Source organism: Meriones unguiculatus, chromosome 15 (assembly GCF_030254825.1).
Source record: "Meriones unguiculatus strain TT.TT164.6M chromosome 15, Bangor_MerUng_6.1, whole genome shotgun sequence".
Classification (NCBI taxonomy): Eukaryota; Metazoa; Chordata; class Mammalia; order Rodentia; family Muridae; genus Meriones; species Meriones unguiculatus.
The window spans coordinates 10600372-10618392 of record NC_083362.1 but is presented as its reverse complement, the minus strand read 5'-3'; the positions used below and the strand labels follow the sequence as shown (position 1 = coordinate 10618392).

The 18021-nt window shown below is 44.7% G+C and overlaps 1 protein-coding gene across 1 annotated transcript in view; it reads left to right on the top strand.

Moving 5' to 3' along the window:
• Window positions 1–18021, top strand: part of Myom1 (myomesin 1) — a 98885-nt gene that overhangs the window by 49159 nt on the left and 31705 nt on the right. Inside the window, exons 16-22 of the mRNA XM_060368156.1 lie at window positions 29–203; window positions 2125–2246; window positions 3550–3840; window positions 6056–6252; window positions 10366–10492; window positions 12656–12840; window positions 16081–16195. Of these exons, the coding sequence (XP_060224139.1) occupies window positions 29–203; window positions 2125–2246; window positions 3550–3840; window positions 6056–6252; window positions 10366–10492; window positions 12656–12840; window positions 16081–16195 (1212 nt within the window). The remainder of the gene's footprint in view (window positions 1–28; window positions 204–2124; window positions 2247–3549; window positions 3841–6055; window positions 6253–10365; window positions 10493–12655; window positions 12841–16080; window positions 16196–18021) is intronic.

Here is an 18021-nt window from a genome sequence, read left to right as displayed (position 1 = left end):
TTCCATCATCACCTTCTTCTCCATGCAGATATCCCCAAGGCCCCTGGCAAAATCATCCCGAGCAGAAACACGGACACCTCCGTGGTGGTTTCTTGGGAGGAGTCCGAAGATGCCAAGGAACTGGTTGGGTACTACATCGAGTCCAGCGTCGTCGGTTCCGGCAAGTGGGAGCCCTGTAACAACAATCCCGTGAAGGGCTCACGGTAAGGCACACGTGCAGGAGTGAGCCCTGGCTCGTGTTTGTGTGTGTGCGTGTGTGTGTGTGTGTGTACATGTGTGAGTGTGTGCATGTGTGCATTCCAGAATCACTGTGGGCTACATTCAGTACACAGAGCTACACTCTTGGGATAAAGGATGGCGGAGCAGTCCAACCTGGACTGCCCTTGCAGAGGCCCTGACTTCAGTTCCTGGAGCCCACATTGGGTGACTGACAAGTCTACCTCCAGGGGATCTGACAGTCTCTTCTGGCCTCCTGAGGCACCTCCAAACACAGGCACGTTCTCCCCACATCCAAAACACACACATGTAGCTGTATTGTTAGAAAAAAATCTTTTTAAGAACACATAAACATATATACTTTAAATAGCCAAGAGAATTTTTTAAAAAGACTTGTAATGTCAGACACTTAGAAGAAACATAAAAATACCATCTAAAGTTCATTTTATAGTCCTCCCCTGATTCTTTTGATTTTTTTCCCCATTGTTATTCTCTGGTCTTACATATGCAAAGCAATCCCAGACTCTAAGAACCTAACATGCTCTCCCAAACACGAAGACCTTGGTATTTTGAGAGAGCAGAGAACAGAGTGTCTCTTTATAAATTTATAACTTTATAAATTCTGGACATCAACACGCGTAATTCCGGAACCAAGCAGACAGAAAAGGCCATCAAAACAAGGGCGTGCTGACAGTTTGCCACTCCCTTTTTTCTGTTTTCGATGTGGGGAAGGCGAGTTTTTTAATGATTTTCTCGACCAGCCACGCTTGCTTTAGTGAGAAGCCAGCCCTAGAAAGGGTCTGGCAGGCTTGTTGGGCAGCTTCTCCTTGGCACTTTCCCAAGGCCACAGATTCCCAGAGCATGAGTGGCACTAGAACCTGAGAGAATCTGAGAGCAGATTAGAGGGGGGCAGCAGCAGGCTTTGCGTGAGAGTTATTTCTTAGGCTGGGATGACTGTGTGTGCCGTCTTTATCCTGGGCTTTTAGAGGCCCAGTGACAGAAGCCAGTGACAGGCAGACACCATTCCTCATCTTCCTCTCTGTAGGAACTAGTCCGATGTGAGTGCTCGGTAGATGTTCACCGAGCCAAGTTGACCCTAACTGAAAGACATGGCTCCCTTTATTAGATGTTTGAACAAGTGAGTGGTGATAGAGTCATCAGCAGACCTGGTGTTTTTTTTTTTTTTTTGGGGGGGGGAGGGTTAGTCTTTGGGGCTGATTTGAATATTACAGTGACTCATGAAATGCTACTTATAGCTTTAACAGCTGTTGGGGAATATGGTGGTTTTAAATGTGAAACCACCGTGGATTCATGCCTTATTGCTGGATCTTTGTATCTTAATGGTGGTACTGGAACCGAATTTTTCATTTTATTTCAGATTCCGGTGTGATTTCTCAAGTAATAATTCCTTCCCTGCCATTAAGGAGGTAGCAATTAAGTGTCTGTGACAGGATTTATCAGTACCTCACATTTTAGGTGTTTATCTGAAGTAACTACTTAGGACTGTTAACAGGCCTATAATTTATTAAGTGCCTCATTGATACCAGACCTACTAATAGTGTTTTAAATACTATCCAGCTCATCTTTTTGCAGAATTAATATGTGGTAGTCTTATTGTTTCCCTGCTGAATACTTTCTGATGAACACTCAGGGGAAGCCAGACCTCTCTCTCTCTCTCTGACAGAGTGGGTTTTAAAGATTGCCCACAATGCTTTTCTGTCTAAGGTGCTTATGTTGCCTGAAGCTCTCAGTGTCTGTTTTCTTTTCTTTTTTTCTTTCTTTCTTTTTTTTTTCTTTCTTTGGAAGATGAGTTTTTCATAAAGCCAGGCCAGGCAGACCACTCAGGCTGCCAATCACTTCCCAGTGCTCCTCCTAGGAAAGGCTCTGAGAGCTTTCTTTCATCTCCAGATTTACCTGCCACGGACTGACGACGGGTGAGAGCTACATTTTCCGGGTCAGAGCAGTAAATGCAGCTGGACTCAGCGAGTATTCCCAGGACTCGGAAGCTATTGAAGTCAAAGCTGCTATAGGTAAGTCCCTTTTACATAATGTGTCGAGGAAAATACTGACTTTTTCTAGGTTTCCATCATGGCTGTAAATGACTTAAAGTTCCTAATTCCACTCCATGGTTCCATCATTAAATGATCATTCCCCTGACTTCAGTTGACAACTAACCTTCCATAGCTGACGTTTTACAGATCTTCATCACTTACCCTGCGCCTACATCTGTAGTGTGTTCATCTTCACATCCTGGGTTCCTCAGACATTCCCCATTGTGTGAAACGCCATGCTAACTTCACGTTCATCCTGGGACCTGGTAGGCCATCCCGCTTCTGTAACACATCCATAACTTGTATCATTTTATACCTGAAAGCCATTTCATCTGCAGCAGAGCTTGGCTTTTCTTTCCTAACCGTGCGTTACCGTGCCACTAACATTCACGCCAGACACATGTGGCTGCTTAGTCCCGTATTTCATCTCTGTTTGCAAACTAACCAACAGAATAGCACCATTAATAAGGTACTTATATGTATTTATGTGTTGTACCTCCCAATCTTGGCTAGAGTTGAGGGAAGGAACCCAGGTAGTTTAGAACAACAAAAATAAACTCTGTAATAGGCTAACATATGAACAGAAAGATTTGATGAGTATGTGTCTCCATAGTAGCACATAGTTAGTGTGGGTAAAGCCCCAATATCACTGAGAAAAGGTTAGGCCGGTGTGATGGTGCACACCTCTGACCACAAACAACCAGGACAGCTGCAGCAGAAAGTTACGAATTCAAGGTCATCCTGGGCTACATAGCAAGACCCCATCTCAAAATCCTAAACTGTAGAGGTACAGTAACAAAACAGATTCAGTGTCTGTTTTCTTCTTTGACGTTATTTTAAGGTAGACGGTAACAGACTCGTTCTTTCATGGGTTGGGAGGTACAGTTCATTACTGCTGCACTAACAGTCGTGATTCCGCCGTGCAGTCAGCATCTTCAGTATTGTTCCGTGCACTCTGCAGTCCTTCCTCTATTCTGTGGAGTATTAGAGCATATCTCTCAAGAATCGCCTGAGATTTGCTTTTTTTTTTTTCCATATAAACTAAAACCCCTTGAGTTCTGAAAATAGAAACGGTTCCTGTTCTGTCTGTGTTTTGCTTTTGTTCTTGTTTCTTCTTTTCCCACAGTGTGGAGAACTTGAAATGTTACCTGGTGCAAACTGTTAAGCCAAGACTAGTTTTTGCTTTGCGCGTAGTCCTAATGTCTCTGTTTGTTCTGTTATCCAAGAGTAACATGTGTAGGGTCTGGCTCATGTCATTTCTGTTGTTGCCTGGTGACTGTAGGGGGAGGAGTGTCTACACATGTGTGGCCTCAGCTGAGTGACGTGCCTGCTGGACTAACAGACTCCAGGGGGGGCGTGAATGAAGCCTCCCCACCATCCTCCCAGAAAGATGCTTTGCTCAGTAGCAAACCTAACAAACCTCCACCACCCAGTAGCCCTTCCAACCAGGGCCAGAAAGAAGTGAGTAAAGTAAGTGAATCAGCTCAGGAGGCGCTCAGCCCAACACCACAGAAGGCTGCTCCCAAGGAGCAAAGTAAAACTGAGGCCCCGAAAAAGAAGAAGGATCCAGTAGGTGAGAACGGCAAAGCTCTCCATCCGTCTCCATCACTGTCCTCACCTCTCATTGTCTGGACCATGCGCTTCCTCCATGCTCGTTCCTCACTGTTGGTTCTGAATCTCATGTCTCCTTTATCCATTCAACATGCTTTCATCTCACGTGCTGTCAAAGTCGCCATGTGGGGCTGGCTTTTTGCATTGGTTCTTAGGCTTAGCCATGACAGAATGTTTACAGGACCTGTTGAATGGGGTCTGGGGGGCGTCAGTCAGGAAGATGCTCTACTCCTAAAGCTGAGGGCGGAAAGGGCTTGATGGTCCACCAGAGGGCATGCAGCTCTCTGATGTGCTCACGCTCGGGACGTGGAAAGAAGAATATTTCGTGACGAAGTGGCAGTGAGCCCGAGGTCCATTGCTCAACCTCAGGTTTTTAAGCGACCCTACATGTTTTGTTCAGCTCACGAGCTCTGGGGCAGTTGTGAAAGTTCGGTATTACGGTCGCAGAGAGCCACATTCCATACCCTTCCCAGAAGGGGCTCAGGAAGGTGGCTTATGAGAAAGCTAAGGGTGAGCTGGCTGGGTGGGAGGAGACAATGCATCATTTAAAAGTGACGATGAATTTTAAGTGCCTTCTGTCCATTCCCAGCTTCTGCCCCACCCCTGATCTCATACTGCCTCTTCTTCTTCTTCTTCTTCTTGTTTCCGACCCTTATTTATCCCATTAACTAGAAAGAAATGGGACAGTTATTTAAGGGCTCGTCCTCATTACATGCTCTGAAATAAAAGACACAGACTAGGAATGAGATAGTGTCTTCAACTCTTATAATTCAAACAAATACCTGGAAAATTTTTGAAGTGCTGCAGAGCTAGATGGATTTCTTGCCATCATTGTGCCTTTTCCTCCTCATTGAAAACTATCATTACAGTGGTCAAATGCAGAAAAGCCCAGCAAAGCCATGTAAATTTACAAGGAGTTTTGAAAAATCCTTTAGGTATTTTTTCTAGCCTGGTGCTAGCAAATGCAGTGCTACCTACATAACATTTCATGCTTTGTAAAACATTTTAACACCAGGAATTGTAAATCACAGGAGTTAAAAAATACCGTGATAAACATGTGTTTACCAAGGACAAGTCATATGGCAGATGGAGCCTTGTGCTCTACAATATTGTTTTATTTTATTTTATTAATTACACTTTATTCACTTTGTATCCCCCCATAAATCCCTCCCTCCTCCCCTCCTGGTCCCACCCTCCCTCCCCCTTCTTCACGCATGCCCCTCCCCAAGTCCACTGATAGGGGAGGTCCTCCTCTCCTTCCTTCTGATCTTAGTCTATCAGATCTCATCAGGAGTGGCTGCATTGTCATCTTCTGTGGTCTGGTAAGTCTGCTCCCCCCTCAGGGGGAGGTGATCAAAGAGCAGGCCAATCAGATTATGTCAGAGGCAGTCCCTCTTCCCATTACTATGTAACCCACTTGGACACTAAACTGCCATGGGCTACATCTGTGCAGGGGTTCTAGGTTATGTCCATGCCTGGTATTTGGTTGGAGTATAAGTCTATGGGAAGACCCCTGTGTTCAAATTTTCTGGTTCTGTTGCTCTCCTTGTGGGGTTCCTGTCCTCTCCAGATCTTAGCAGACTATCAAAGCATGCACTGAGACTTATGGCCAACTGCTGGGCAGAGCGCATGGAATCTTATGTAAGAAGTGGGAAATAGTAAGAGCTACAATATTTTTTAAAGGTGCATTTAACTGAGCTCCAGGATATTTTCCTGACTGGAGCAAACCCAAAACCTTTCAGGGAAGTGCACGTGGCTACAAAACCATTTGGAACTGTATGGCAATGCTAAATAAGCAAACTGAGATGGAAACCAAGATGTGTATGCATTCTGTTGTCATCAGAGCTCAAATAATAAAGCAATAAAGGTATAGATCTTGAGAAAAAAAATTCATCTTATGGGGAAAAGATTATTTTTTGAGAACTTTTTTTTTTTTTTTTTTTTTTTTTTGCCAGACAAGTTTTTTAAAAATCTCAGTTTGATGATTTCAGTCCACTTTCTCACTGTCTATTTTTTTCTCACATACCAAGTCAGGTGCCACGTTTCAGCTCCATCTCACATTTTCGTTGTATACGCCATCTAGTTCCCTCGTGGGTGGCACCAGGCAAGCATGCTGAATGCATGCAGAACCACAGGTGCCCTTCTCTCTTACTCACGAGCGATTCCTATTGCAACAGCGGCGCCATCTCCACCCTACGACATCACTTGTCTTGAAAGCTTCCGAGACTCGATGGTTCTTGGATGGAAGCAGCCAGATACGGACGGAGGGGCGGAGATTACAGGCTATTATGTGAACTTCCGTGAGGTGTCTGGTGGAGTGCCAGGAAAGTGGAGAGAAGCCAACATCAAGGCCGTCAGCGATGCAGCCTACAAGGTAAGCGAGCACGTGTGTCTCTGGGCGTGATGCAGCGCTTGCATGGACACACCCAGGGCCTGTTAAATGATGTGCATCATTTTGCCAGGGCTCACAGCGGGCGTGACTTTACGAAGCATACCCCTTGGTGGATAAGGTGACTATGGCTGCCAAGCAGGACTTGCGTAGCGGAACTTGTTTTAGGATGTTTACCACAGAATGTACATTTGTCGTGAAAACTAGTATTTTCTTTCAAAACGTATGAAACATCTCTAACTATGTTTCATTGGCTTCAAATGTTGCTAGATTCAGTATCTCTTTTGTTTTGTTTTGGCTTTTTACATTTTTACTCTCAAAATCGGGACATGGTTTTAACCTGACATTCTTCCTTGTGGTGTGTTCCCTGTAATGGGCTCTCATGGACAGAAAGAGCATGCGTCCCTCTGTTGGGGGGGTTAGGAGGGGTCCTACTGCTTTCTGAGAGTTCTCTATGATGGCACAGCTGTTGCTCCTTCTTAGAGCATCACCTGCTAGGCCCAGTTCCCATGTCCCAGTACTCGCAGACAACCACACAGCCAGAGTCCAGAGCAAGGCCAGGCCAGGAAATAGCCCACCTTGAAACCAAGGCCACACTCTTTGTGTTTAACATTTAAAACCTATGAAGTACCACACAGAGACTAGCCATGCTAACACAAAACTGTTGTGTTTTCTGTGACAGGTTTTCATTATGTGGCCCAGGCCGGCCTCAAACTAGCTGTCCCACTGCCTTACCCTCCAAAGTACTAGTGTTACAAGCGTGCACCACCATACTCAGCTGCAGAGTTGTGACTTTAAGATTCTTCATATTGCTGTGTGCCGCTTTGTAAGACTACCGTATATGGTATTCCATCCTACAACTCTACCATAATATGTTCTCCGTTCCCTTGTTGCTTGCTGCATGGGCCATTTTATGGTTTTTAGCTACATCCAGCAATATAGCAATGAACGCATCTGCTAGTACATAAATGCGCCAGTTTCTCTAGGCAATTACCAGGGTAGAATTGTTGAATCTGAGCCTCGGCTGTTGTCCACTCTCTTGCACAGCGCCATGCTGCTTCCTGAAGGGAGGAGAATGCCTGCTCTGCACCCTTGCCCACAGTTGGCCATTTAAGCACTCTCCATCTTGATAACTTAGGTATCACGAGTCCCAGGGTCTTTCCCGTATGTAGGCTTCATTTTTATACCCTCGTCCATAGCATGCCCATTCAGAGCTCCGCTGTCTTCTCATGGCTTTCTTACTGACTCCTGGCAACCTTCCATGTTGTAAGCACAATCAGTGACCTTGGTGCCTTTCAGAAGAAAGGTCTCCTTTATGCCAGGATCACTGAGATTCTGCACTCGGTTATGTTCTAGAAGCTTTGCAGACTCTTATGTTTTGCCAGTTCACCTCTGCAGTTTCTATGTGTTGTGAGCTGAGGGTCAAAACTGATCCCCCAGCAGAGACACCTGTGCAACCTTTCCCCACAATTCATTGTATTCTCGTCTGTCCTGTGCCCTGTGCTCTGTTCCATTGGTCAGTTTGTCCAACACTGAACCACTGGTTCAGTTATCACAGTTTTACAGCAAATAATCACATTCTCTTATTTCACTATTTTCAGCTCTTTGCACTTTGATATAAATTATGGAATTAGGTTTCTACTAAGTTCTGCAAAGAAAAAAAAACTCAACAAAACAAAGTATAAGGAAAAATAATAAGTTAAACTTAAAACTATTAGAATTTTGAGGAGGCATGCCTGGAATTTGTTAGTCAGGTGAGGGCTAATTGACACATTAAATATATTGATTCTTCTAATCCGTAAACGTTAGTTACAGTTCTCCATTTGTTTTTGTTGGGGGCGTACTTGTGGAGGTCAGAGGACCATTCACAGAAATAAAAAATACAAATGACATATATTGATTTTACATATAGCTGTTTTAGTTTTTGTTAATTTAAAAATTAATTTACCAGCTCTTTGGTCATTGCTCTGAAACAGTCTTAGCAATCAAATGCAAACAATGCATTTACTTCTTCACATCTGAATTTTATACTTTACGTTTCATTTTCTTGTATGGCTTTCTCCCTAAGCCCTTGAATTGGAGCGGTAATGTTGTTATATAGAAATGATCCTTTGGGTTTTGTTTATTTGTGTGCTTGTTTCATTTTTTGACGTAAGCTCTTTCTGTGTAGCCTGGGCTGACATGGAACTTGCAGCAATCCTCCTGTCAGCAAATCCTCCAGAGTGCTGAGGTTATAGGCACATGCCACTATGATCTTGTTTTTGTTTTTGTTGTTGTTTTATTTTTGAAGCACTAAGGCTGGAAGCCAGGGCCTCATGCATGCCAGATAAGCACTTTACCACAGAACCACACACCAGCCCTTGGTCCTTATTTTGCAATAAAAAACATTCCAACACCGGAATTACATTTGCTGCGGTTAGTTTGTAGCCAGTATTACCAGATAAAGGAAAGTTTTATCACAGTCTTTGCTGTTAAAAGTGAGTTTGAATTATTTTTAAGAGATGAGTCTGAGGGGTCATACACTATTTCCCCTTTAATTTTAATGTAGTATGTTCAACTAACTTAATACAAATGATCTGTATTCCTTTCACCTTATTTATACTATTTTCATGCACACACATATGGATTTTGTTGCTAACTTTCACCTAAATGTCTTGCTGCAGTGTTAATGAATGTGAGTATTCTGAGACTAGATAGAATTTGATACCAATTGATGACATGCACAGCACAGGAAGGGAAAATTGTGGGGTCATCTCGCCAGAAAACCTGCTCATTTAAAATGTTGCTATGTATTTTGAGGTGGCATTATTAGATGGATACAAAGTGAGTCTTTGGTGCTAATGGTAAGTGTTGCCTTAAAGGATGTGTTCTCAATTATTGATGACAATGTACAGGTTTTCCTTTTAGTTGGTGTTTACACGGCATGTAACTTTTCATCATTTAATTTTCAACCTTTCTGGGTCTTTATGCTTTTATGTGTCTTTTAGAAATATCACAAAGTTAAGTCAAATGGTATAAGCTTATCATCCTAGCACTGTAGAGCTGAAGGCAGGAGGACCAGGAATTCAAGGTCGGCCTGAGCTATATGAGACTCTGTCTCAAAAAATAAAACAAACAAACAACAGAAAAAGAAAACCGTAGAATTATGTTTGTTCCCTTGGCCTGGCAGTTTATATTTGACACCATTTAGGAATATTTAACCTTGTTACAGATTCTTCAACCCAATCACCATATTACGTACTTTCTACTTGATCTTTCTGTCATGTGTATCTTTCTGTTGTCTATTGACTACTTTTGGATATTTAAAACATCTGTATGTATTTATTAATTTTGTGTATTGGAGGCCTGAGGACAGCTTGCAGGAGTTAGGTCCCTTCACATCCTGGGTGTTGGGGATTGGAGTCAGGGTGTCAGGCTCAGCAGCATCTCCATGCACTGAGAGATATCGTACTGTCCCTGTAGTGCGGCACCTTCAGACCTGCCAGTGGCATCAATAATGATACAGAGGTTTTTTAATATTTTAAAGCCTAGGCCTCCGGCTGGGCAGTCTCCAACTAGCTTTCTAGTTTAACCCCACTAATCCTGTCACTAAGTCTCACCACGTGACTATCCTTTTTTTTTTTTTTGTTTGTGTTTTGCCTTGTTACTTTATTGCTGCTTTTTGGAAAAGGGTCTCACACTATGTAGCCCTGACAGACCTGGAACTCTCTGTCTAGGCCAGGCAGGCCTCAAACTCACACTTCTCTGCCTCCCAAGTGCTGAGATTAAAGTTGCACAACACCAACTTTACTATTTTTTAAAATTTGTATATATGTGTAATACTTCTTATCTGCATATGCACTTGGGTGACCCTTAGAGGCCAAAAGAGGGCACCAGATTCCCTGGAACTGAAGTGACAGGTGCTTTGTTCCTTGGGCTACACCCAGGATGTGATTAGAAAAGGGTGTGACGGTACAGGGGCCACCCCAGGGTACACCCAACACAAGAAGTCAACAAACTAACTGTTAAACACCACATCACCACAGGGTATGTTTGTAACCTAAGAGACAAATAAATCAAATGCTGAACAGCTTGCTTGTGATGTCACCAATGTTACAGATTAGCAACCTGAAGGAAAACACAGTGTACCAGTTCCAAGTGTCAGCGGTGAACATCGCAGGGCTGGGGGCACCCTCCGCCGTGAGCCAGTGCTTCAAGTGTGAAGAGTGGACCATCGCTGTTCCAGGCAAGTAGGAACTGCGCCTTCCCGCCGCCGACGTGCACGTGTTGGTGCTACCTGTGCTAGTGTCTAGATGGCATTTTAGAGACAAGAACCTGCTTGCTGCGCTTATCTAAAATATTTTAGGATAACATTAAATGGCAGGTAGCAAAGTAAACCTGAAAACAAATTCTTCATGCTCCCAACTGAACTGGAACCCAGAGCTGCCACTGCTCAGCCTCTGGAGGACTGACGCAAGGACACCATTTGAGTGTCAAGTGAGGACTTGGGAGGGCTTCCAACCTCTTCATTGGCCTCTTAAAGGCCAATTAAGAGCACCAGGTCGTATCCCCCAGCAGGTTTATTTCCAGAACCTGCATCCTGTGCTGCTGCTCCCCCAAATGCTCTGAAGCTCACCTACCTCCTTCCCAATCATCCTCTGGAGACCCGGCCGGGGTTCTGGCTTCTCCCCGCTAGCTGCCTTCATCCCTCCCTTATCCTACCTCTTCCTTACCTTGCCTGCCTGGGCTCATCATGCTGCATGGCAAGGGGTGTAAGCCCCACCTCTCTGTCTGCTAAGCCCTTCTCTCTGTGTGTACACACACCACACCATTCTTATTTGGTATCGATTTCCAAGACCCAAATACTCTGAATGACACAGGACTCCGGGGTGTGAAAATCAGCATATCTAACAATTCTCGTGATGCCACCATAGGCCTCAGGCCACACAAAGGCATCCTGTGTGGACGGCTGAGCCGCCCCTTCCTGTCTGACACCTGTGCCCCTCGAGAACGACCAGGTGGCCCCCATGCAGCAAACGCCTCTCTGCTTTACTTCTGCCAAGCGAGAACAAAGAGTTAGCAGAAGAAACAAGCTGTTCAAGGCTCACTCAACGTCCCCGGGGACGAAGAGGCAAATGCTTGCCTTTGAGGCAGGTGTTGAAAAGTCCTGTCTGCCGCTCTCACACAGGTGGATCCGTGTCTAAGTTCTTAAAATTCTTAAAGGTAAAGTGACCAGCCACAGACTTAGCAATCATGAGTCACTGAAGCCTGTGCTAAAGGCACTGCAAGAAAGCAATTAAGCCAACATTAAAGTTGTGGGGTGGGCTCAGTGAAGAAATACCCCACCGGCCACCCTGATCCATCAGTCATCAGAAAGCTGCTCTAGCAGCAAGAACGTTTTGCTGCCTTTTTTTTTTTTTTTTTTTTTTTTTTTTTTTGTTTTTGTTTTTGGTGACGGTGACTGAACCGAGGTACAAGTTAAATGGCAGGTAGAAGGCCACCACAGTAGCAAGTGGCGGAGTCAGGACCTCAAGTGTGGCCTTCCTCTTCCCGGAGGGAATACAACAGAACCTAGCTCCACCTCTGGAGAGAGGGGCCGCTGCCTACTTGGAAGCCCCAGGTTTGCAGGCACTGAAGCCCTTGGCTAAGCAGGATATGCCATGCTATTTGATGTGAGTACTTACGACTGTTTGCATAGAGGATGTTGGAAAATAAGAATGGTGCGTGTTTGAAATTGCTAGGCCAAGGTAAATAGTGAGGCAGACATCGGCCCATCGGTGGTGAAACGCTGAAGCATAGCACAGCAGCGTCAGTGTTTGCAGTTGATGTCGAGGAGCAGTGAGTCACTGCATGCGACTCTGGTTGGCTGGTTACACAGAAGTTGTTATCAGAAAGAAAAATGAAAAGAAATATGTACATCTCTTGAGTAGCAGCCAGTGGCCACACAAAGAGATGGGTGGTGGCATCATCGTTCAGACCCTCTGAAATGTCAGCCATGTTCACACAGCACACATTTTAGGGCCTTTCCTCAGAAGGTTATCGAGGTCCTTGGCTTCTGTGGACTGTCTGCTAACTGCCCTGAGTGTGATTGAAATCAGTGATGACTCCTTCACCCCCAAAAATCAGCCTCGGGGATGCTTTATCAGCTCTGAGAGGCACCTGAGCGTGCCCTGACCACCTGTGCTCAGTAAGTTGCAGAGCAGCCACGGAAAAGCACAGTGGCTACAACGTGCTACTTTCAGGAGACTGACGGAGGTCTAAAGAGAATGCTGTCAGGGAGTCAGCTGAGATTCTCTGAGTGTGAACATTTTCATAGTGAGTCCCCTTGCACACTGACCCCGAGTGTGGCTGTGAACATTCTCTCCACGAGTCTCCTCACACGCAGAATTCTGCTCTCTCCCTGCCTCAGGACCCCCACACGGCCTGCGGCTCAGCGAAGTCAGGAAGAACTCCCTGGTTCTCCAGTGGAAGGCTCCGGTCTACTCAGGCCGCACCCCCGTCACTGGCTACTTTGTGGACCTCAAGGAAGCCAGTGCCAAGGATGACCAGTGGCGAGGACTCAATGAGGCAGCCATCGAGAACAAGTACCTGAGGGTGAGAGGGTGCCCTGTGCCCGAGAGCCTGCCTTTTCCCTCCGATGGAAAACTACTAACACTGCACTAACGTAATCACAGTCGCTTTCATATTTTGGGCTCCTGGTAAGATTCCATCCATTTGGCAGTAATTAAGAATGGGGAATATCTTTAACATGGCTCTAAGAGGCATCTGCTACTCCCTCCCTCTTCTATCCCTCTTCGCTTCAGCTTTACCCCTCTCACAGGTCTTGTTTTCCACCATCTCGTTGCATCTCGCGGGGGTGACTCTCATTTCTCCCCTACAGTTGTTTTCGACAGTGGCCTTTGCCGGAAGGCTCTGTTTTTCCGGAGTTGACGCCGGTACACCTGTAACTGCAGCTTCTTTGGAGCCATGCCCATCTCACTTTGCTTATGAGGGTGTGCCTGCTCTTGCAGAACACTCACAGCTTACTGGAATGGGTTCACTCAACTCCTGACCTTCACCTCACCTTTACTCCAGACTCCCTGAGTTGCTTACTGAACCCGTGCCTGACATACACACCCTGTTTGGAAATGACAGGTTCTCTCGCTTATGTTCGCCGTGTTTTATGAGCCGAAGAAGAATGTTTTCCCCTAGGGTGAGGACAGGCAGAGTGCCTGAAGACCCTAAAGATAAAGCAGGGCAAGAAATAGGATTCCACGGCTTTATTAGTGTGACTTTTCCACAACCACTCAGAAGTTTGCAGACTGCACCCATACCAAACAGTTCATCCCTGTGTTGGTCACTAGTGCATGTGAGGCAAGGAGTGGATTGAAGGAGACAGAGCACAATTCCTGCTGAGATTATAGGAAAAGAAAAGAAATTCAAGAGCGCGTGTGCATAGGTTGTGAATTTGTTGCGACGTTATCCTTGAGCTGGGGTGATGGAAGAGTGCAGGTGTTCTCCTGTCACAACACTGACTAGACTCTGGAATGCGGATCTCTTCCTCACGTATTACAGAAAGCCAACACAGTCACTCACCAGGCCTGTTAGCACGCTACCTCTATTCTTATCACAAGAAAACGTTTCTGTTTCTTTCTTAGCATTGTCTCTCGATGTAAAAATACATTCAACTCTTACGCACTTGGTCTGTGCCCTAGTTTAAGTTCATTTACAGATTGAACTTATTTCAATTTTGAAATTTTTGAAGATTCATTAGCTCCATTGGGTATGGTGGCAAGCTGTAGTCCTAGCACTTGGGATTTGACAAGTGAGGAGGTGAGGAGTTCTAGGTCAGCCACCACTACAGAGTAAATTCCAGGCCAGCCTGGTCTACCCAAGACTTTGTTTCATAAAACAAAACAAAACAAAACAAAACAAAACAAAACAAAACAAAAAAGCAAAGTTCATTAGCTCCAGTGAGAGCTACCACTATTAATAATATTATGCCAGCACTGAAATACAATTCAATGGTTAGACTTAAAGCTTAGGAGTCAACGCATGGATGCTCTAAATTCATAGTCACAAATGTTCCCTGGTGCTGTGTGTTTTAAATCAAATTTTGAATACTGGTCTCTACCATAGCATTAGAGGACAAACTGAGTCTTCTGGGTATAATCAATTCCTTCCTAAAACAACTCTTTAAAATTACATATTTTAAAAATAACAAGAATTTTGATAAATAATATTAACAGTGTTGGAACAATAACAGCACAGAGCCCACATCAACTCGAAAATTTGTAAAAGATTGTTCTAAGAAACCATCTTGACTATTAAAAACTTGAGAGGGCTGGAGAAACTCTGCCATGCAGAGGCCTTGGGTTCAGGTCCTGGCGCTCACATGGCTGCTTATGACCACTTGTAACCCCAGATCCAAGGGCTGTGATGCTCCCTCCACAGGCAAGGGTGTAGTTTGCAAACATACCTGCAGGCAAAATACTGATACACATAGAATTTCAGAGCTAACAAACAAAAAAGGCCATTGGGGGTGTGAGCCTGACACTTTGCCAAGCTCAGTAAGTAGCGGCGCTTGCTGCAGAGCCCAACAACCTGGATTTGACCCCCAGACCCTGCATGGTGAAAGGAGAGGGCTGACCCTCACAGCTTGTCCTCAGCACGCCCCCTACCCCTGCCCCGCTGTGTACAGACAATAAGAAGTCATTTCAAAAGCCAAGGGTGTAGAATATTTTTAGTTATTTTTGTTAACATGCAAAGTGATGTGTTTCACTGTAACGTTTTAAAGCACAAGCCTTTGTTCTTATTGCCTCCTCCTGATCTGGCAGATTTCTCTCCCCACACGCTACTGCTGGCCTCCTTGGTCTTTCTGAGAAGTCCCCCCTCTGCTTTTATAGCACATAAAGTCCATTCACCTCTCCTCCCTCACCCCTTCTTTTTTCCTTTAGGCTGCTTCCTCAACTTCCACAGTTCCTCTTCTACTTTTATGTCCTCCATCTATAAACATTTAAATCTATATTCCATGCATGAGATGAAGCAAGGTCTTTCGCTTTCTGAGACTCGCATTTTCCACTTAGCATAGTGTTCTCCAGTCCCTGGAATGATCTGCAGTTCCTGCAAATGTCGTAATTTCATAAACGGATAGCTTCTTTATAGCTAAATAAAATTCCATTGTGTAAATGTATCACATCTTCTTTGTCAGTTCAACTGTTGATGGATATCTGGGCTGGTTCTGTGGGGGTGTAGAATTTTAATACACTTTGATTATTTAAAAGCTCTTTGAGTTCACAATTATATTAGTATCCTGTCTGTTTAGTGATAAATAGGCGATAGATTAGGAGCTGCTGTGTGGGTGCTGAGAATTGAACCAGGGTCCTCTGAAAGAGCGCTCAGTGCTGTTTGTTAACCACGGAGCCGCCTCTCCAGCACCCATAATGTACTGTTGAGCAAAAAACCAAATGTCTTCTTGCCAAGGGACGCACTCAGAGGTGTGTAATGTAAATGCTGTTTTGAACACTTTGTATTTTACCTTTTTGAGCAAAGACTAAAGCAGCTAATTCATTCAAAGTGTGCATGCATTTCAGAAACACATAACATGCTTCTGAATTTTGGAGTGTTTAAATTACGTGTGTGAGAGCGAGTGAGAATGATAGGGTTGGAAGGGATTTTAGCAACTCCATTTTAACAGTGACAGCTGGTCCACAGAGAAGGTGGACCAAAGTCAAAGCCACCTAGAACACAAACCCTGTTTGCTTGGAGTTGTGTGATTAATGATTCCTATAGAGCAAGGACACGCCTGCTTATGTGGCGTAAGATGCTCATTATTTCCAAACCTGCTTGTTCCAGGTGCAAGGCCTCAAAGAGGGTGAGAGCTATGTGTTTCGTGTCCGTGCCATCAACCAGGCCGGTGTTGGAAAGCCTTCTGACCTTGCTGGTCCTGTTGTGGCAGAAACACGTCCGGGTGAGTCCTTTGCGTCTTCACTGATATTCATCTCCGCCTTGGGTGTCACTCAGCCGCGGAACAGTCAAGCATCACGCACAGGACCAGGGTTTAATCCAAGGACCAAAGGGGAAAAAGATCTTTCCTGTACAAGTTCAATACTGAAGCCACATTTAGCCTACCTCTTTTCATTCTTAGTAGGTGCCATCCAAGCGGCCAATAACTAAACCCTTTCTTAGCAGGAGACAGCCGTTTCACAGGAACTCCAGGACTTGGATTAGCGAGGTCAGAGGTAGTCTAAGAGCTACAGGGGTTAATGTCGAACCACTGGGTACTCTGAACCAGCTTAAGTTGTTCCCATTGTGCCTGGACTGTAGCGCTGATACTTTCCAATCACAGAGGGAGCTGGACTATCTCAGGGAGTGGACACACCCCTTACAGAGATGTAGGATATAGAGAATTTTAGCTCTAAAGTTAAAGCAGAGGTCAGCATACTTTCTGTCAAGAGCAAGGTGGTATTTTCAGCTTTAGAGCTGTGTGGTCCTTGTCATAGCTGCTTGGACATGAGAGCACCACAGACAAGTCCATGAGCAGACTTGTGCTCTAATAAAACCTTCTCATGTGCATCACATAAATCCATCATTACAGTATCAGGCATTCTGCACATTGTGTAAATAATAACATGCATGCTGCAAACTATAAAATATGAATTCTACATTGTATTCCCATACCTTGAAATATGACTCTTCTGTTGGTGTGTTTTGTTTTTTTTCTTCTGTGGTTTTTTTTTTTTTTTTGTTTATTTTGAGAGAAGATCTTAAGGCTGGCCTGGAACTTGCTATGTAGATTAAACTGACTTCAAACTCAGAGATATGCCTGCCTCTGCCTCCCAAGTGCTGGGGCTAAAGGTGTGTGCCACATTTTCTGACCTTAAAAAAAAAAACAAAACTGGCTAAAGTATGAAAATCATCACTGCTTTGTGGCGTTACACAAAGAGGCAACCCGCCAGAGTTAGCCCAGCCACCAGAGTGTGCTGACCCATGGGTTAAACTAACAGTGGTCCTGTGCGTGGCTGGCTGAGTGGAAGCACCCTCTCTGCCAGGTTCAAGGGAGCCATGATGGGCCCACAGGTGTGCTTTGAAAACAAAGCTTATGGTGCCCATTGCTCAGTTAGTTCCTAACCACTACACGATGATGATGATGATGATTTCTTTCCTGTTCAATTTGTTCTGTTTTAAAAGTCTTATTTCTGTTCACAGAAGTTTCATAAAACAAAGCACCAGCACCAGTAAAAGGGTAAAAATTATTATCCAGTAACTTTTTGGTTTTGGTCATTCTAGTGTAAGGTTTTTCACTTTAGTGTGCCCCTATTTTCAGAAATAAAATGGACAAGGGGTAGACACAGACTGCCACAATTATTTTCCTGATAAGAAAAACGCAAACAGAGGAAGCTCCTGCTCCTTGGAGCCCCTGTTACTGAAAAGTACAAACAGTGCACCCTCTGAGGCACAGTCTGCATCCCGCATCCCATTTCTTCAGGACGGTTTTTATCCACTCCTGAACCAGCTGGTAGGTATGTGGTTGACAAAAGCCATCTTCACAGAGTGAGGCGGGGTATACGATGCTTCAAAGTAACTGTGGCCAAATTCCAAAGAAAGAAGACAAATGCTAGAAATAGACACACGAAGACACGAGGACATGTATACACATACATGCGTCTTAGAGCCGTCACACCTTTCAGTTGTCAACTGTGTGAATATCAGTGGTGCCCGATACACACTTAGACAGGGCCATGCGCAATATCTACCCTCAGGGAGTGTTTTGATGAGTGTACGGGGGAACGCTCC